Source organism: Euprymna scolopes, chromosome 26 (assembly GCF_053919585.1).
Source record: "Euprymna scolopes isolate OS-2025 chromosome 26, ASM5391958v1, whole genome shotgun sequence".
NCBI lineage: Eukaryota > Metazoa > Mollusca > Cephalopoda > Sepiida > Sepiolidae > Euprymna > Euprymna scolopes.
In genome coordinates, this window is record NC_136507.1 from 49,623,292 (window position 1) to 49,643,764 (window position 20,473).

General features: G+C 32.4%; 1 protein-coding gene across 12 annotated transcripts in view; it reads right to left on the bottom strand.

Annotated features, from left to right (window-relative positions):
- The window catches only part of LOC145248018 (armadillo repeat-containing protein 8-like), a 214,175-nt gene that overhangs the window by 74,779 nt on the left and 118,923 nt on the right, over nt 1-20,473 (bottom strand). For all 12 annotated transcript variants that reach the window (XM_080109718.1, XM_080109723.1, XM_080109715.1 and 9 more), the window contains exon 13: nt 18,198-18,284. In XM_080109718.1, coding sequence (XP_079965844.1) covers nt 18,198-18,284 — 87 coding nt within the window. The remainder of the gene's footprint in view (nt 1-18,197; nt 18,285-20,473) is intronic.

Sequence of the window (20,473 nt, forward strand, 5' to 3'; positions counted from 1 at the left end):
ATCAATAACTTTGCATTTAAGTCTTAATAGTTATCCCATGCCAAAATTTTATTTTCATTAATTTTTATAAAATACTTTCATGATATCTAAAAACTTTTAATGTAGGTGCATGGATTTTTGCAAGACAGTATAGACACAGCACTCTCCCTCGACACTAGTGCACAAGTCCATGTATTTGGTGACTTTAATGTTCACCACAAAAACTGGCTTGGATTCTCTACTCACACAGATGCAGCGGGCAGCATAACACAGTTTTGCTATATATCACTCCCTATCACAAATAGTTACGTTTCCAACCAGTTTCCCTGACCAGCAAGAACAACAAGCATCACTTCTAGATCTGTTTCTGACTACAGTTCCCGAGGATTGTACAACAAATGCTAACAGCCCACTCGGGAACGCTGACCATGCAGTGATAATGGTAGAAATCACCCTAAATTCTAGACCCAAAACTGAAGAGCCAGTGCTCAAAACAACGAGATATTATAAAAAGGCTGACTGGGAAACCATCAGAGATCTTATCAGAGATGCCCCATGGGGAAATATTTTTTCTCTTCTTGCTGAACAGTGCGCAAATGAGACCACTGAATGGTTAAAAACCGCAATGGAAGCACATGTTCCCATGCTGAAATTTTATAGCAAGCCCCACTCTCCCCAATGGTTTACTTCGACTTGCGCAACTGCCATTGCTCAAAGGCAGCATGCATACCGCAGATTTAATCGACATAAGTCCAGTTCAAACAAACAGAAGTACATAGAAGTTAGAAATAACGTTAAGAAAGAAATAGCGACAGCCAAGAGAGAATTTACTGAAACCACTAAAAAACGCATCGAAGCACAAAAATTGGGAAATCGTGACTTCTGGAAAATCTACAACAGTGTAGTAAATAATGGGCAATCAACAATTCCCCCACTAACCAACAATCACGAAATTGTTTGCTCAGCAACCGACAAAGCTAATATGCTTGCCAGCCGGTTTGCCTCGAACTCCACACTGGACCCTTCCAACCACCCTCTGCCTTACTTTCCTTTGCGGACAGACGCCACGCAAGACGATCTAAAAATCACCCCTGCTCAGGTACATGCTATCATAAAAAATCTTGACACTTCAAAAGCATGTGGACCTGATCTCATCCCAGCTGTGCTATTAAAAAAGTGCTCAGCCGAAGTAGCTCCAGTTCTCTCCAAACTCTACAACAAATGCCTTAATGAATCCTGCTTTCCAAGCTGTTGAAAACCGCTTCTGTGGTACCAATATTCAAGAATTCTGGCGAAAGAACTGACCCATCAAATTATTGCCCCATTAGCCTCCTCCCACTTTTCGCCAAAATATTTGAGACCATAATTAACCATGCTCTAGTCCGGCACCTTACAGATTCTAAACTTCTGACTGACAAACAATATGGATTTAGACAAGCCCGTTCCACAGCTGAGATCCTCACTGTAATCTCTGAACGTATATACCATTCACTGGACAAAGCGGGGGAGGGCAGAGCGGTAGCTCTAGATATATCTAAGGCTTTTGACAGGGTATGGCACAAGGGTCTCCTCAGGAAAATTAAATCATACGGTATCACTGGTAGAATACTTAGCATAATTAAATCCTTCTTAGATAAGAGAAAAATCCAGGTTGTCCTCGACGATCGAACATCTAAACAGTGTGATATAAATGCGGGAGTGCCTCAGGGGTCTATTCTTGGACCTCTATTGTTCCTAATATTTATTAATGACCTCCCCGACAAAACTGGCTCTGAGATGGGTATATATGCTGAGTACACTACACTCTATAACAGGCATGACAGGAAAACAAATGAACACATATCTAAAGAAATGGCAAAAACACTAGAGGATGACCTCCAATCTGTAGTGGAATGGGGACATAAATGGATGGTCACATTCAATGCTGCCAAGACTAAACTGGTTTCCTTCAATAACTACAAGAAACCTTCTCTGCCACCAATAGCAATGGCCAGTGACTCCCTGTCTGAGAGTACATCTTTCAAACTGCTTGGCCTAACGCTCACAGGTAACATGAGCTGGAACAATTATATTGAAAACATTGCCAGGGCCGCTGCAAAAAAGGTAGTAGTAATACACACGGACGAAAAAACGCTTTGGATAATCACAGATTTCAAGGTAGTTCTACTAAAATAGCCATATTTTTTAAACCAAAGCACTTCAAGTCTTCAAATTACTACTGTTTTGTTCGGAAATGAATATACTTTCAAATGAATTAATAAATATGAATGTACATTATATATTTTAAGAGTTTTAAGCAAATAAAGTGATAAAAATGTGAACGTCATAAAATGGCGTTTTCGGTAAGGTTTTGTAATGACCCCCCTGTTTTCTAAAGGTCCGTACCGTGATTGTATGAAGAATTTCGTCATGAAATTTGGAAACCAATCAGAAGAGGTGTTAATCTTAATACTGTCAAGTGTCCGAAATATTTTTGACCATTTCTTTTTTTGTTGTGTTAAAAATAAGACTTTAATATGACGAGTATTGAACATTTTGAAAAAAAAATTCTTCGGACACCCAGTAGTAAGTAAATCAATCTTTTTACTATCTTTATTAATTAAAAGTATTATTTTATGTTGAGTAGGACCGCGGTAATTGATAATTTAAAAGGACCTACCCGAAAAAAAAATTGTTTCTATTTCTCGAATTTGGTCAAATGAAGTTAGTATTACTAGAAGCAGCAGCAGCTCCAGCCTGTAGAATCAGCGATAGTACAGTGTAAACAACACGCATTCTTTAATTTTTATTCAAGAACGAATTAAGAAAAACATGAAAATATGAATATAAATGTTATTATGTTTAATTAAAGCTATTTTGTTATCAGAATAACATTAGTTTAGAACTATTCGGTTTTCAGAATGTATAATAACAATCCCAACCAATTCGGCATTATGAATCTGTTGCAATTTCTCACATTTCTCGTCAAATTTAAAAACATGATTAAAAAAACAAAATAAACTTTTGTAGATATATAGCTTGCATGCACTTTTATTCTTTAAATTAGTTTTGAACAGCGAATTAAAACAATGTTTTACTGCGAACAGCCACAACTGTTTTTTTTTTTTTTTTCAAAATCAAAATAAATATCAAAATCTCGTTTATACATAGATTCGAAAAAGTTGTCAAAAAACAAATATATAACAAATAAATGTTATCAAAGGTAAGATAAGTTACTTTTCTACCTAACTGGATAATTTCCTAGTGTTTTTATTTAATGTAACATGTTTATTCAGCTTGAAAAACGTACAGTGTTTACCGATGTATTGGAAAATTAAAAATGGCGCCCGGCCCGACTCTCTTTGACACAGTAAGTTTGAGAAAAGGAGTTAAAAATAAAAAACAACTATACAATATACTGTTAAAAACTCACCGAATATATGTCAGTCTATGTCACGGTAACATATATTGAGCGAGTTTCTAGCAGTATTTTGTCTACTTTTTTTATTTTTAACTCTTTTCCCCAAACTTACCGTTTCAAGAGAGTCGGGCGCCATTTTGAATTTTCCAAAACATCGGTAAACACTGTTTTCAAGCTGAATAAACATGTTACATTAAATAAAAACACTAAAACATTATCCAGTTAGGTAGAAAAGTAACTTGCTTTTGATAACATTTATTTGTTATATATTTGTTTTTTGACAACTTTTTCGAATCTATGTGTATAGTAATACAAACCCTCTTAAAACTACACATAATAATCTTAAAAAAAAAAAAAAAAAAAAAAAAAAAAAAAAAAAAAGCATGCATATTTTCCCATAGAAAAAAAAAAAACAGTTAACTGCCCTAAAATGCTAGAATGACCTGTAATAGGAAATTATTTTACATTCAATTCTAAAATAATTTGTTTATCTTTCATTAAAGTTTTTCATGGCATTTTATACATAATTTCCTAAAAAGGTAGAATCACATTTTGGAGGGGTGGTCAGAAGGAGTTGGGTGGGGTTAAACAGAAGGTGTTAATCTACAATAATACCAAAGAAATATTGCAATATATTCATTTTTAAATGGTCTTATGTTTAGATTTAAGTTTTTTGTACATAAAGCACATTACAATTCAACTTTGAGTTCTCCAACTTCTTTTCTGTTTATGGATACATGGCATTTTTAAGGAATTGCTGCATATTTATGCACATTTACTGCAGATTATTTGGAAACCATAAACTTTGGGAGATTTTCAGTTGCATATTCTGATTCCTTGTACAAAAATACACTTATATGGTAAATTTCATTTCTTAGTCTTGTGTTTTAACAAAGATATGACATTTTTACTGAAAAAGTAGTGTAAAAAATGTGACGAAACACATATGGTCTTAAAGAGGGAAAAATATCCAAATGTGTGAGGCACAAAAATAGCCATAACTTCCTTAATTTTAATCAGATTTTAAAAATTTAAAAAGATTCTTTCTTAGCTCATCAAGCTCTTTCTATGCATACCAATATTGAAATATTTCAAGCTATTGCAATTTTTTCATGTGTATTGCTAAAGGTAGGTTCTCTCTACCGTGCTAGAAAACTACTGACACCTGAAAGTATCCTGTATCTCTATAAGGTCACCATTCGCCCATGTATGGAGTATTGTTGTCACATCTGGGCTGGTGCATGTACTACTAGTCTCTCGCTCCTAGACAAGGTTAAAAAAAGAGTTGCTAATCTGATAGGCCCTGAACTGGCATCTAAGCTTCAGCGTCTGTCCCATCGACGAAACATTGCATCCCTCTGCTTGTTCTACAAATATTTTAATGGTGAATGCTCTGACGAACTGCAGACACTTGTGCCCCCACGACGCAGACACCCTCGACAAACCCGACAGGCAGCTAAATCCCACCCCCACACAGTAGAGATCCCTAGATGTAAAAGATCTTTCTACTCCAGTAGTTTCTTCCCCAGAACAGCTAGACTCTGGAATTCCATTCCAGGATCCTGCTTCCCTTACTGTACTGAAATGCAGAAGTTCAAGTGCAACGTGAACCGACATCTTGCTGCCCAAATCCCTACATAGTGCCCCAGTAGTTGCTGACTCTGATAGTAGCCCCCTGCACTAAAGTGGCAATGTACCTTGCTTGGGGTGAAAATGTAATAAAAAAAAATAAATAAATAAAAAATTAAAAAAAAGAATGGTATCAAATTTATTTTGGTAGCACAATTAGCTACTGAATTATAACTGTTTAAATCTTCTTAGAAATTGGGATATTTGTTGTCTTAAATGTTGTTGGTCCAAAAGCCAATTTTCACAGTGTATCACTAAAAATTCTTCAAATAAGTGAAAAATATTTTCAATTGTAATGTCATCTTGTGATAAATGAAAATTTATCATAGTAGAAGCAATACATATTAGATCAAATCAACCTAAATATTGAACAAAATCTCATTAACCTTTGAAAAAAAAAAAAAAAAAAAAAAAATGACACAGAAGTGCAACTTTAACTGGTTCATAAGATTCATTTGAACAGCAACACATTGCATCTTCTTAATGATTGATAGCACATTAGAAATCAAGCTTGATTTTTCTTTTAGTAGCAAATCAAAAAAAAAAAAAAAAAAAAACTCAGATTTAGACATGTAGAAACAAATGGGAACACAATTTGATAATAGGCAAAAATTTTTAAGTTTTCAATTTTGATATTTTTTGTGAAAAAAAAAACAAAACCCTATATTAAGTCCACCAAAATGACAAGTGACCCTTTTTCTTTACAATGAGATTATAGTTATTTTTGCATATAAATATCGCACACATCAAATTTGAAAACACCAACATTAAGAACATTTATGCACAGGATATTTTTACGTTTTTTTTTTGTTTGTTTGTGGGTCATTTGAAGTGACATCATTCTTTTAAAATCCCTATCGTAATAACATTACTTTCTGAATGCACCTCTTTTTCCATGCACAAACTTTTGCAACTATTTTAGCATAAATAGAAAGAAAAAATAAAGCACAAAGGATAAACAGCCGATTCTTTACCTAATTTCAGCGTTGTTTTTTCTTTCAATTATCAAAAATTTGATGACAATTGTGTTTAATCTTTAATTTGCCATTTTCAACAGCTTCAAAAACATTTTTGCAAGATTAAAACATTTTTTTGCTATGAATCAATTCAAATCAACGAAGCGGAGTTTAGATTTATGGAATAAAAAATACTGGAAAAAAAAGTTTTGCCTCTTTAAAAAAAATTATTTTATTTATTGAATGTTTTTTTATATATCTGAAAAGTTTAAGTGTAAACAGAAAAAAGAAAAAAATTGATTCAGCTAGTTTTAAGTGAATCATTTTAAATTAATGTTCAGGGTTCTGAGGCACTGAAATTCCAGAAATATGCAAATCTATCTATATAATTATAAAACTCAAATGACCTTGTAACGAGTGATGTAACCCACTTTCCGGTTTACGACATCCGGTTGCGCATACGCGCATAAACATTAACCCATAACAACGTAAACAAATAAACACAAATCGCTTCTTTTGCAGATTTTGACCTGCGCACTGAAATATTAACATTTCGAAATTATTATTTAACAACTATTCTTTATTACAACTATACTGTCGCTATTTTCTTACAACAACTTTAATCCATTGACAAACATAAGAACAATTGTAGCAAAGCCAAGACTACTACTACTACTACTACTCTCTATCCGTCCCTTTTCCTTCCTTCTTTTTTTATTTTTTGTTTACATTTCTAGATACAAAATAGTTGTGAGAACGGTGAATTTGTTGACGCATTTACTAATCTGTTTCAATATTAGTTTTTTTATTTTATTTATTTAGGTTTTATTTTTTTGCTTCAGATTTTATTAATTATTTTTTTTAGATTGAAGGATTCCAATATGGGTTTTTCATTCTTTTGCGTTAGATTCGTAGGAAAATCACGTTTAATTTTCGAGTTTTGAGCGATTATTTGGAAAAATAGGTAACTTTACATGAATAGGGAGGATTTTTTTTTTCATGTTTGAGTGATCTGTCCGTGATTTTTCATTTTAATATACTTTCATAGAAATGTTTCTGTTATGTCAAAAAAAAAACCTATTTTTTTTACGTCACAAGTGTCATGCTCATACATGAATTCCATAGCTAATATAACATACTGACCCAACGGGTCACGGGTAGTCTAGTTTAGTTTAAAATTGTAAATTATTATTTATTTACTCTTATTTTTTTTTTTAATTGTCATAACATACAAACTGACTTTTAAATTTTATTTTTTGGATTTCCCCTTAATTTTGAAGAAAAGAAAAACATAACAATGATGTGGAGACACAAGAAAATATTAATTATATTTTCTTTGTAATGAGTGTTAAACTTGTCAGCCTGGATCAGATACTAACTTATTGTAAATTATTTGTTTATTTTGTTTAGTTTCTGCAAATTTTCCAAAATTCAGTATGTAGAAAAAAAATTTGGATTGCATTTTCAATTCCACTTTTAGCCTATCAAGATCAAAGCACCTAGAAACATCCACTATTTTGTCTGCCTAAGCAGTCAGTAGTTCTCAGCAACTTGTGAATGTATATTTTTCACAATGAATAATGACACAACCTGACAGTATACTAAGTTGGAAGCCCGTCAATTCCGTTGTATAATTTTCACTCATCGATTTTAGCAACATGTGATCCTGGTTTTAAGAAGAATAAAGGAAACCAATTTCAATAACAGAATCAAGCTAGTCAAAAGTTGTATACCCTGTAGCAGAAGACGACGACTGGTGATAACCGGTGCACATTTCAAGTGACACCGGTGATTCGATTTTGACACTAGCACAAGCACATGGTGTTGGTTGTTTGTAAACACGTCAAATAGCAGACATGGTCGAATATTCGTAAGCAAGATTTTTAAAAAAATATATTTACAAAATTTTTGAAGATTTAAAAGAAAAATGTATATTCACAAAACATTTTTTTAAGTAAGTAACGAAATGAACGTATTTAAATAAAAAGACATTTAAATAAATGGGTGCCTTTCTGGGTGCGTTTTTAATATATTTACAGAACTTTTTAATAAAACTAAAAATAATAATAATTATAATAAAATAAATAAATTTAAGCCAAACTTATTAAAGGCAGAAACAAATATAAAATAACTGATTTGTTCGGATTTTTGTGAATGTGTCACAGGTTTTTGCAACCAAGATTGATGTACGGTGTTTTTTTTTTGTGTGTGTGCATTTTTAATACAATTCAATTTAATTATTCTTTAAAACATTAACTTTAGCGACAATTAATATATTTTTAAAATAATATTTTTAAATATTAAATTTTGATTTAATCTCATAATACCTTCACATGATCAATTTATTAAATGACAAAAAATCCAAAAGTAATATATTTAAATAAATGGGTGTCTTTCAGAGTGCGTTTTTAATATATTTACAGAACTTTTTAATAAAACTTAAAATAATAATTATTATAATTATAATAAAAATAAATAAAAAGAATGAGCTTTATTAATTACAAAACATTAAAAATCGATTTTTTAAATATATTTTCAAAACTTTTGAAGATTTAAAAGAAAAATATATATTTACAAAATATTTTTTTAAAGTAAGTAACAAAACGAACGTATTCAAATAAAAGATATTTAAATAAATGGGTGTCTTTCGATTGTTTATATTTGTGATTTTTGTTATGCATTAAAATTACCTCGGCCTAGAAGGATTTCTCTTTCAATGACCACCAACATATATCGCACTTTAAATAAATATAGAATTGTATTAAAAACGCACACAGAAAGAAAAATACACACTGTACATAAAAATCAATCTTGGTCACAAAAACCCACGAAACATTCGCAAAAATCCAAACAAGTCAGTTATTTTATATTTGTTTCTGCCATTTAAAAGTTTGGCTTAAATAATTTTATTTTTAAAAGTTTTTAAAATGATATATTTTTAATAGACAGGATGTAGATTTTTAATGTTTTGTAATTAATATAGCTCATTCTTTTTATTTATTTTGATTATAATTATTATTATTTTAAGTTTTATTAAAAAGTTCTGTAAATATATTAAAAGTGCACTCTGAAAGACACCCATTTATTTAAATATATTACTTTTGGATTTTTTTTATCATTTAATAAATTGATCATGTGAAGGTATTATGAGATTAAATCAAAATTTAATATTTAAAAATATTATTTAAAAATATATTAATTGTCGCTAAAGTTAATGTTTTAAAGAATAATTAAATTGAATTGTATTAAAAACGCACACAGAAAAAAAAACACTGTACATAATGTACTGGTTACTTTTAATGCATCTAAAACCAAGCTTCTCTCTTTACATCATCAACATTCTAATCCACATTTGTCATCAATTGAAATGAATGGCTCTCGTCTTCAGGAGGCCTCAAGTTTTGACAAGCTTCTGGGCTTGACCATTACTCCTGATCTTAAATGGAACACGTATATCAAATCTGTTGCCAAGGCCGCTGGAAAAATGGTGGGATCTTTCTATCGATCCGGTAGATATCTCACTGCTGATGCTATTCTCTATCTATATAAGAGCCAGGTACGTCCAAGGATGGAATACTGTTGCCATATCTGGGCAGGAGCTGCTAGAAAGGACTTGTCCTGCCTTGATAGAGTTCAAAATAGACTTTGTAGCCTCGTAGGAGATGTCCTTTTCTCCTCCTTGCAACCTCTATCTCACAGAAGAGATGTTGCGAGTTTGTCTCTGATGTATCGTTATTTTCATGGAAAGTGTTCAACTGAGCTTCAATCTATGGTCCCCCCTCGCCAAACTTTCACAAGAAACACTCGTCTAGCTGTAAACACTATCAATAATTTCCCCCACTCTTTATCTGTGCCTAAACCTAAACGTAGATTCCATGAACAAAGCTTCTTTCTTAGAACTGCACGCCTGTGGAATTGTCTTCCGTTTTCCTGCTTTCCGGCTGACTACAATATGGTTGTGTTCAAGTCTAAAGTAAATAAGTTCTTGATGAGCCGTTCCATATAAGTTATCAAATTTACCAAATTTTCATTACTAATGATTACTATATTGACCAATTTCTACTGTAAACTCTTTAACCCTTATCATTGAGTGGCCTCTGGGCCTTGATAATGTGGTGATGCCTTTGTAAAAAAAAAAAAAAAAAATCAATCTTGGTTGCAAAAATCCGTGAAACATTCACAAAAATCTGAACAAGTCAGTTATTTTATATTTGTTTCTGCCATTAATAAGTTTGGCTTAAATTTATTTATTATAATTATTCTAAGTTTTATTAAAAAGTTCTGTAAATATATTAAAAATGCACTCAGTAAGGCACCCATTTATTTAAATGTCTTTTAGTTAACTATCTTCGTTTTGTTACTTACTTAAAAAAAAGTGTTTCGTAAATATATATTTTTCTTTTAAATCTTCAAAAGTTTTGTAAATATATTTTTAAAAAATCTTGCTTGCGAATATTCAACCATGTCTGCTATTTGACATGTTTACAAATAACCAACGCTATGTGCTTGTGCTAGTGTCAAAGTCGAATCACCAGTGTCCCTTGAAATGTGCAACGGTCGTCACCAGTCGTCGTCTTCTGCTACGAGGGGTGTGCCCCTGACCCACCTCCAGTTGTCTGATCTAGCTGAAATTTTGCATGTGCAATGATTTATATCTCTACGAGTTATGTGGCAAATTACAGCTCTGAACTAATTATGGTTTCTGTTTTACAGGTGTTTGAACTGAGTCAGGTGTGAAATGGAGCCTGTTGAATGTCAAGCAGTGATCCGGTTTTTGTATTTGAAAGGACGCACACCACAGGAGACGTTTGATGAAATTAAAGAAACTTATGGTGATAATGCCCCATCATATGACCTTGTAAAACGCTGGCATCGTGAATTCAAACATGGCCGGAAGTCTATGGAAACAGCTCCCAGACCTGGTTGCCCCCCTTCTGCTATTGATGAGGCATCTGTCTGTCAAGTTGAGGCTGCCATTTTGGAAGATCGGCGCATTACTATTCACCACATAGCCCAAGATGTCAAGATTAGTACAGGGTCTGTGGAAACTATTATTCATAATCATTTGCATATGCATAAGGTGTCTGCTAGATGGATTCCCAGATTGCTCGCACCATTCCAGAAGCGAGAACGCGTCGAGTGCTCGAGGATGAATTTGGAGATGTGCCAAGAAGATGAAAGTTTTTCAAAAGACTGATTACACAGGATGAAACCTGGGTCCATCACTATGATCCAGAGACCAAAGCCCAGTCAATGAAGTGGAAGCACTTGGACTCACCACTTCCAAAGAAGGCAAGGGTGCAGCCCTCCACTGGCAAGGTCATGCTCACAGTCTTCTGGGACCAGGACAGAGTAGTGATGACAAATTTCCTGGCAAAGTGTACCACAATTACAGGAGCCTATTATGCTTCACTTTTGAGGAAATTAAGGGAAGCTATCAAAATCAAAAGGCGGAGCAAGATCAGCAAAGGTACCCTCCTCCTGCAGGACAACGTTCCGGTCCACAACTCGCATGTCGCCAGATCAGAAGCACGGGCATGTGGTTATGGAATCCTCCCCATCTTCCCTACTCTCCTGACCTTGTACCCACCGACTTTCACCTCTTCCTAGTCATGAAGTTGTTTTTGAAAGGAAAGCGTTTCCCAGATGATGCAGCCTTGATTTCTGAAGTCATGTTGTGGTTGGAGGACCAACCTGGGGTGTTCTACAAAACCGGTCTTCAGAGCTGCATCAAACGATGGGAGAAATGCATAACTCTGGGTGCTTCCTATGTAGAGAAAGACTAATAACTGTGCCAAGTTTCGTTGCTCTACTGCTATGGGAAGTGGGTCAGGGGCATTACTTATTGCACGCCCCTCGTACAGGGTATCTATTCTTTACTTGATCTGTTGTATCATATTGATTTTTACTTTAGAAGCTACAGCCTGCTGTGATGGTCAATATAGATGTAGTTTTCAAGTGATATGGTCTTCTTAATAGAGAATTGTGAACTAGTGATGAATTCTTCTAAATCTCAGGCATCATGTAATCATGTAAGTGGGTCTTCTCAACCATTTTTTCTAAATTATTTTCGATCTTCTACTCTTAAACAATTGCATGATAAGAACAAACTGGTTTACACTGACAAACTCTGATGTACAAAATGAATTGTCTTCAATAGTAATGGCTGCACTTGTTGAGCAAAACCAAACCACCTTGCCTACTGTGTCTGCCATAAAAGAGTGATTGTAGCGCTCTCAAAAAAAAAAAAAATTGAGGTTATCACAAACCCAGAAATATTTGGGTGTAAAAAGTCGGAACAGTCAAATAATTCATAATAATTCATATGTAGATAAGTTATTTTCCAGTCAATCACTAAAGGCATTCATATAATCACGTATACATAAACCAACCATGATTATGTTAATCAAAATCATTATATATATATATATATATATATATATATATATATATATATATATATATATATATATATAAGAAGCTTATTTTGTGTCAACAAACTACTTTTAAGCTATTAGACCTTGGAATATGATAACCAGGAGGAATTATTTTTTTTGTCACATGCTGAGGTTCCACTGTAAAAGTTTAAAAGAAAAAAAATTAATAAAACTGAAGATTATTTAATTGATAGTGATGAGATACTAAAAATATGTTGTACAATTTTCAAAGGAGGCTATTTGTAAAAATCAGTCCAAGCTGGAATTAGAAAGTTTGCAAATGACAGACAAAAATTGCTCATAAAAAAATTAGCAGCAGTGAATATTCCTTCATGCACACAGGAATACATGCATAAAAAGTAAAACCCATTTAGCAAATTAGTTTAGATTGTGTAATATCATTTAGCAACCCAAAACAACATTTAATCACTGAATATTTACTTTGATTCTCTAGTACAGAGGTTTCTAACAGGAGGGTGATGAAAACTTGGGTTTGGAAATTTTAAAATTACGGTGTACATGCATAATCCATTGCTTGTATTCAAACAAAACTGCCATCTTGAAATAGTACAAACACACAGCATTACACAAACACTTGATTTATGTATGCAGCAAGTAAGAGACAAGTGTTCTTATTTCATTTGAGATAACACATATACGAAATGGGTTTCAGTTCTCTTATCAATCAAAAAAAAATCTAGAAACCATCCAAATGCACAAATAGATCACCAATAGTGAAAAAAAAAAAAAAAAAAATGGCACGCAGGTACAAAAAAAATTGTGATTTAATAATTTTAAAATTTGTAATTTCAATTTGTTATATCATTTTGCTATTTTTGTATTTTCATGTCATTTAAAAATTAGGTAAAATAAATTTCTTGCTTAAATTGAATATATATTTGTTTATTTCATCTTCAAACCATATGTTGGGGGTATGTTAGCACATCAAAAATTTTATGGGGGATCCATGGTATAGAAGAGGTCGAAACATTTCTGGTCTCACCAAATAATCAAAACATGTAATTAGAACTAAGTCAATCATGTTTAATTATTACAATTTTCTGGTTAACCTTATGTAAAAGGAGATCTGAATGAAACTAACCACAATAAATGTTTCTTGTTTCATCATAGAGTTCAGTTGTGGTAATACATTCCATGTGGGTTAATTGGACAAATGGAATAACCGAAGTTTTCAGTGTATGGACAATATTTTTTTGTAAGGTGAACATGCTTTTCAGTCTAATATGTATGCAAATGATTGTCTTATAAAAGAAAAAGAAAAAAGACATGGTTTGCTTTTTGTCTATAATGATCGTCACCCATTTTAAAACTGAAAGGACCAGGTGTAGATTCAGTACATTATGCCAACAGATAAAAGAAAAGCATTTAGCATGACACCGTATCTGCCACATTACTTTTTCAAATGTAAAAAAAAAATTTGAAGTCCCCTTAATCTTAAATTAACATTTTCCAATAAAAATCTAAAACATATTTATAAAAATTTAAAACATGAAGATTGATCATTTGTATTATTTGGCTTACTCATACTACTTTCATCTTGTTATTTTCATGACATCAATTAGTAAGCAGTTCTAAGTAATAGTCTTCTAGAGGTTGAAGGTTCAATCCTTACAACTGGCAATAGCTAACAACCAATTAACACTTCTAGTTGGTCATTGCTGACAGACAATTTATTCCTGTGAATTATACAAAAGGTTCAGTTTGAAATTCCATATAGTTTCCCCCTCGACTAGAAAAGATGCACCTAAAAAGATCAGAGGGCAAATTGGACAAAACATTGAATCAAGATGAGAATAAGAATCCAAATAATCAAATAAATATTTGTAACTTTTTCTAACTTGAAAAAATAAAATCATAAAAATATGTTCATCACATCTGCTATGACGCATGCAATTAAGTTACCAAAAATTTATTAATTTTGAGGGAACTAAAAGACTTGTTATGCATACATCCCAATCCCCCAAAAAGTTGTTACCCTAACAAAAAGCTTCATAAAATATCACAAAGATCATGATGCTGCATCATTTTGCATCATAAAAATGATGGTCCTAATAGAAACGATCTTTATGTCAGTGTTAATGCAAGTGAATACATTGAATTCATGTTCTTTTCTATTACCGTTATCACTTGCTTTGCTATTGTTGTTGGCTTTTTATTTTGTTTTGAGATATTACATCATTTAAGCATGCATATTATGTTGGACAGAAGTAGATATGATGCAGGTGTAGTAATTAATATAGAATTGCAAGAGATGAGGTAATACAGATAGATTACTAGTTCAAACATTTATATAAATATATATACAGAGGTCATTTCAAAAGTAAAGCCTTCTATTTTTTTCTTAATTCAAAAGATTGAGAAGTGATGAAGCAACCTTTTCTGCTTCAGAAAATTTTTTTCTGCATATTTGCTACCAGTCTCAGGAATTCGATGATACATCTCTGCTTCTGACACACGTCCATGACAGGTGTCACTTACAGTCAATATCCCCAACAGAGAGATGAAACTTTCAGGTCCTGAATGCATGTTCAGCCATCATAATACAGTTTGCAATCCCTACCGATTCATTTGAGTCAAATAAAAAAAAAAAAATAGGTATTACTTTTGGAATGCCCCTCATATATCTATATATCCATAAAAACAGAGATGTGTGTGCCACAGACGATTTCTGATTGGTTAATCCAATAATCACATCTCCTAAAAAACAATCGTTTCTACGCTCTTACCTTTACCATAAAATATTATGGCTTTATTTATTGTCCATCTTGGAAGGGTTTAATTTTTTAATAACTTGTTATTTACAAATTAAAAAAATACGAAACTATTATACGAAACTAAACTACACGAAATCAAACGCTCCTACAAACTTAGTAGTAGTAGTACTAGCAAGCACACGCGCACACACACACGTTCACTACCGTCACGTTGTTATGGCAACCAAACCCGCTGACTTACATAAACAGTAAACACACACAGTAAATGTGATTTTCTTCATTTTCTCATTTCACTCGTGATCTTAAATTCATTTCGGGTTTGTATTACTGTACACATAGATTCGAATAAGTTGCCAAAAAACAAATATATAACAAATAAATGTTATCAAAGGCAAGATAAATTACTTTTCTACCAAACTGGATATATTTTTCGTGTTTTTATTCAATTTAACATGTTTATTCAGCTCGAAAAGCATACAGTGTTTACCGATGTATTGGAAAATTAAAGATGGCGGCCGATTCTCTCTTTAACACGGTAAGTTTGGAAAAAGGTGTAATAAATAAAAAACCGGTTAAAATACTGTTAAAAACTCGCTCAATATATGTTACCGTGACATAGGTTGACATATTTGGCGGGTTTTTAATAGTATTTTGTATAGTTTTTTATTTATAACACCTTTTCCCAAACTTACGGTGTTAAAGAATGTGTGAGACGCCATCTTGAATTTTCCAACACATCGGTAAACACTGTATTCTTTTCGAGCTGAATAAACATGTTAAATTGAATAAAAACACGAAAAATATATCCAGTTTTTATCGGTTTTTTACCTTCTCTGCAGAAGTACAAAAAAAAAAAAAAAAAAAACAGAAGGTACTTTTACAGAATGTTAAACTAACCCTAACCGATGTTTTATGTTTAGTTTAGGAAAAGTCAGAAGAAACAAAAGTCATTATTGCATGAAATATACGTATTTAGTTGAAGTATTGTTTATGTCAATTCTTTCGAAGAAATTTAGCAAGAATACCTGTAAACCAGGAAATCGGTAAAATGTCATCACGGATGAATACTTGTCTATTATAATTTCTACCCTTGACAAAAACTTAGCCATAACAAAAGAGATTTATTGTTCAGATTGTTTTTGAGATTGATTTCTAAAAAGATATTTTATAAATAAAATCGACTTTAAAATTAAAGACTTAAATTACAATAATTGAATTTAAACATTCTTATTTCAATATTTGGCACATAACACCTGCAAAAATGATCACAATGTCAGGATTTCATTTTATTTCAGAATCGATGGCAAATTGTGTAGATTGATATCTCATTATATTAAATACTAATATTTAACATTAGTTTATCATTTAAGCCGATAAAAAGCCCTTTTTTTTTTTCGAGTCATAAAAGCATTTGGAGTTTCCTAATCAACCTTTCGGGTGCAGTTGCACGCTCTCAAAATAACTAAAGTGTTGGCTTTAAAAAAATTGGTTCATTAAAACTAAACAGGTTTAGTTTTAATAAAAAAAAAAAAATTTTTTTAAATCGCTTTGGTAATTAGATATGTCGTATGGTTATCCCTAATCGCTGAATAAAACCGCTAACGAGTTGAATGATTACGACATAAAATTAAACTCGGGTTCCTGAAACGGAAACTTCGTTTGTTTTTGTTTTTTTCTTATCAATATATTTACATTGTTATTTTGTTTTCATTTTCAATCATTCGAACAGTTTTCTTTTTCAAGTAATCCAAGTTACAAAATTCCCACTGTTTACTATGCTAAAATCACAATGACTAATGTATACCTATTAACCGTTATCCTTGAGTGGCCTCTGGGCCTTGATAAGTGGTGACACCCATGTAAAAAAAAAAAAATCACTCGAACAGTTTTCTTTTTATAATGTACAGTTTTAAAAGTTTAAAAACTATATAGTTTTTACTTCAGGAAAATTAATGGGTCAGTTTTTACGATGTGCCCTGTTAAAATACTGTTAAAAACTCGCTCAATATATGTTACCGTGACAAAGGTTGACATATATTCGGCGGGTTTTTAATAGTATTTTGTATAGTTTTTTATTTATAACACCTTTTCCCAAACTTACGGTGTTAAAGAGGGTGTGAGACGCCATCTTGAATTTTCCAACACATCGGTAAACACTGTATGTTTTTCGAGCTGAATAAATATATTACATTGAATAAAAACATATATATATCTATAAAAGTGAAAGTGTGTGTGTGTGTGTGTCTGTGTACATTTCCCTACGAAATAACTGTCAATTTTTAGTCTACAGACTCGAAATTTGATATACAGGGTACTGAGATTTGGAAAAATCTATGTGATCGGTTTTTAGCCAGAAATTTGGCGATTAAGGGGTCAAAGTTCAACGATTTGAGCTTTGAGAACTCTACCAAACTTCTCCGACAATTTTGGGTCTACACACTTGAAATTTTAGATATAGCTTCCGTGGACATGGATCTAACTTAATAACTTGATTTGAGCCCAAAACAATACATTTTCAGGGGTCATAATAGGGGTCAAAGTTTAAAAAATTACCCCCTTTTTTTTGCTCAGCATACACCTCCAAACACCCGGGCAATGCCGGGCACCCATGCTAGTATAAGAAGTAAATATAAATAGTTTGAGATTTGTGAATAGAAACAATATAATTCATTCAACTTGAAAATGACTGTAAAGGCACAATTTTTGAGTGTGAAGCTAATCCCATTCCTTTCAACTGCTAGAATAATTAGAGCTGCTGAATCTGCACATGGTCCAACTGAAAAATGTGATACATGCAGATCATTATTTAATTATTGGAATTCTTTGCAATGAGTAATTTGTATATTTATTTATATATTTGCAGACTGTTATCCTCATTTTTATATTAATTCAGCATCCCTATACCCGTCGCAGTTAACCACCTGACAAAGGCCAGAGGAACAGTTGGCCGAAACGTCATGAAACAACAACTATAAAGATGAGGATAACAGTCTGCAAATAAATGCAAATCATAGTGTTATATTTTGTTTTGACAGGTGTTCTCTATATATTCTGTACTTACCTCTTTGCTAGGAGAGAACTCTAACATCAGATTACACAGGGTGGAGGAAGCTACACGCAATACCTCTTCAGGTCCATTCTGCAGCATCTACAAAAAGAAACATTTTAAAATGGTAGAAATTATATAAAACAAATATATATATATATATATATATATATATATATATATTAAATATTGATGTATCCATTTATACTACATGAGAATTTATAATAATAATCTTTAAAATTACACCCTAGGGATGCTGATAAGTTTTTAATATGGTAGCTTCCTTCAGTCTTGACAGACTATGGATACCCACTGCGTGTGGAATTTTTGTAGCAAAAGTTACGCAATCTCCAATCACACCTCTCTTGAGTCGGCATTGTTAAATACCAGTGGCAAGTGGAGGTTCAGGACAACTCGTAACAATGCCAAGATAAGCGTAATTCCCAAATAGTCACCCATCTAGTACTAGCCAGACTCAAGATTGCTTAACATTGGTGATTTGATGAGAACCGGTGTATCAATATGATTATGCCATATACAAGAAAATTTTTGATATCATGAATTCCCGAGGCACACAGCTAGTGATTTAGATGTGTCTCTGGGAAATCCAATGTACCCACAAGATGTACAGTCCCAGAGTCTCTCTTCATTTAATGTCACTTTTTCTTTGTCTGGGGGGGGGGGGATGTTTTTGATATTTTACAAGCTCACTTTCCAATTCCTCTGGATCAGCAAGTTAATTGTCTCATAATTTCACTATACGTTTTTGTCCAATCAGTTTTCCTTATCCAACCAAGCTTCATGCAATTCAAGATAGTATAGTCCTGTAGAATTATGGCTATCAAAACTAAGTTAAAATGACCTCTATGCTTGGCAAATGTACTGCTTTCAGCAGATCCTCCAACCTAATGCGTTAGGTTTGGTCAGATTTCCCTTACAGATCCATCTAATTATGGGTCTGTCATTGCATTATAGAGAGAGAGAGAGTTTAATGAAAGCTCAGAATCCACTGCCATATAATCGGATTCTTCTGACACAACTTACCTTGAATGTAATTATTGGATAACAAAGGACTTGTTTAGCCCTCTTTATATCCTTAATTGTCAGTCTTGATAATTTTTGTGATATTTTCGTTACTATGTAACAAAAAAGGGCTTATGGCTGCCATCAAATATATAAAGCCCCCTATGATCTCTCGATATAGTTTATTGTCAATTATTTCAGATTTCGGATCCATATTTTGGTTTATAACATTTTCAACTAGTGTAGCGTGCTTCTTGGAATCTTGCATCCCAAAGATTAATAGGATTTGATCAATGTACCTCGATTAATTTATTTTAATGATTCCTTTTTTATAAGTAAATTATATGCCCAGAAACCATTATATCTGCCCAAGATCACCCATTTTGAATTTTTTATTTAATCCATTCTTAATATCTATTTACATTGCGTCACAATTTAATGCAATTAAAATGTCATCAACCCACAAGACTAAAATCAGTAATTTGTTGCTTACTTACAGTTTGAGGCTACAAACAGGGGTCCACTGGGCATTGTTTGAATTGTTGTTTAATTAAATAATTATGAAATATTTGATTCTAATTGCCATCACTTTGCTTTAAACCATACCATGATTTGTTAAGCCTCAACACCCAATTTTTATTTTTCCTTTTGAATTCATCTGGAGAGGTAATATACATTTCAAAGTCTATCGGAGTATTTAAATAATCAGTTTTTACGTCCATTTGATGGATATTAAGGTCATACTGTGATGTAGGTTGCAATAAAATTCTGATTGTGTTTAAGTTTGTAGACGGGGAAAAATGTTGAAAAATACTGTCCCAGAAATTTGAAAAAATCCTTTGGCAATAAATCTCATTTTATACTGTTCAACACCTGACGCTGCAGTCGTTTTTGTATTTTATAAAGACACATCAGGAAAAAAATGACATTTTTATCCTTTGCTGGGGACTCTACTGTATAGGTTTTATTTTCTGTTAACTCGTCTATTTCATTTTTCAGTACCATTTTCCATTGCTGACAATTTTCTAAATTAATTGTATCGATGAAGCTTTTTGGTATATTTTCAATGTATTTGATAATTCTCCAAATTCTCAACCACTAAAATATCTAAAATGGTCTTTTTCTATTTCTGGTTGGGTACTGTTCTGACATTTTGACTTTAATGTCATCATTATTAATATTTTTGTCTGCGTCAACATTTTTGTTGTCATCTAATGTATGAATTTGGGAAAATATTAATTCATCTTCGTTTATGATTTGGGATTTGA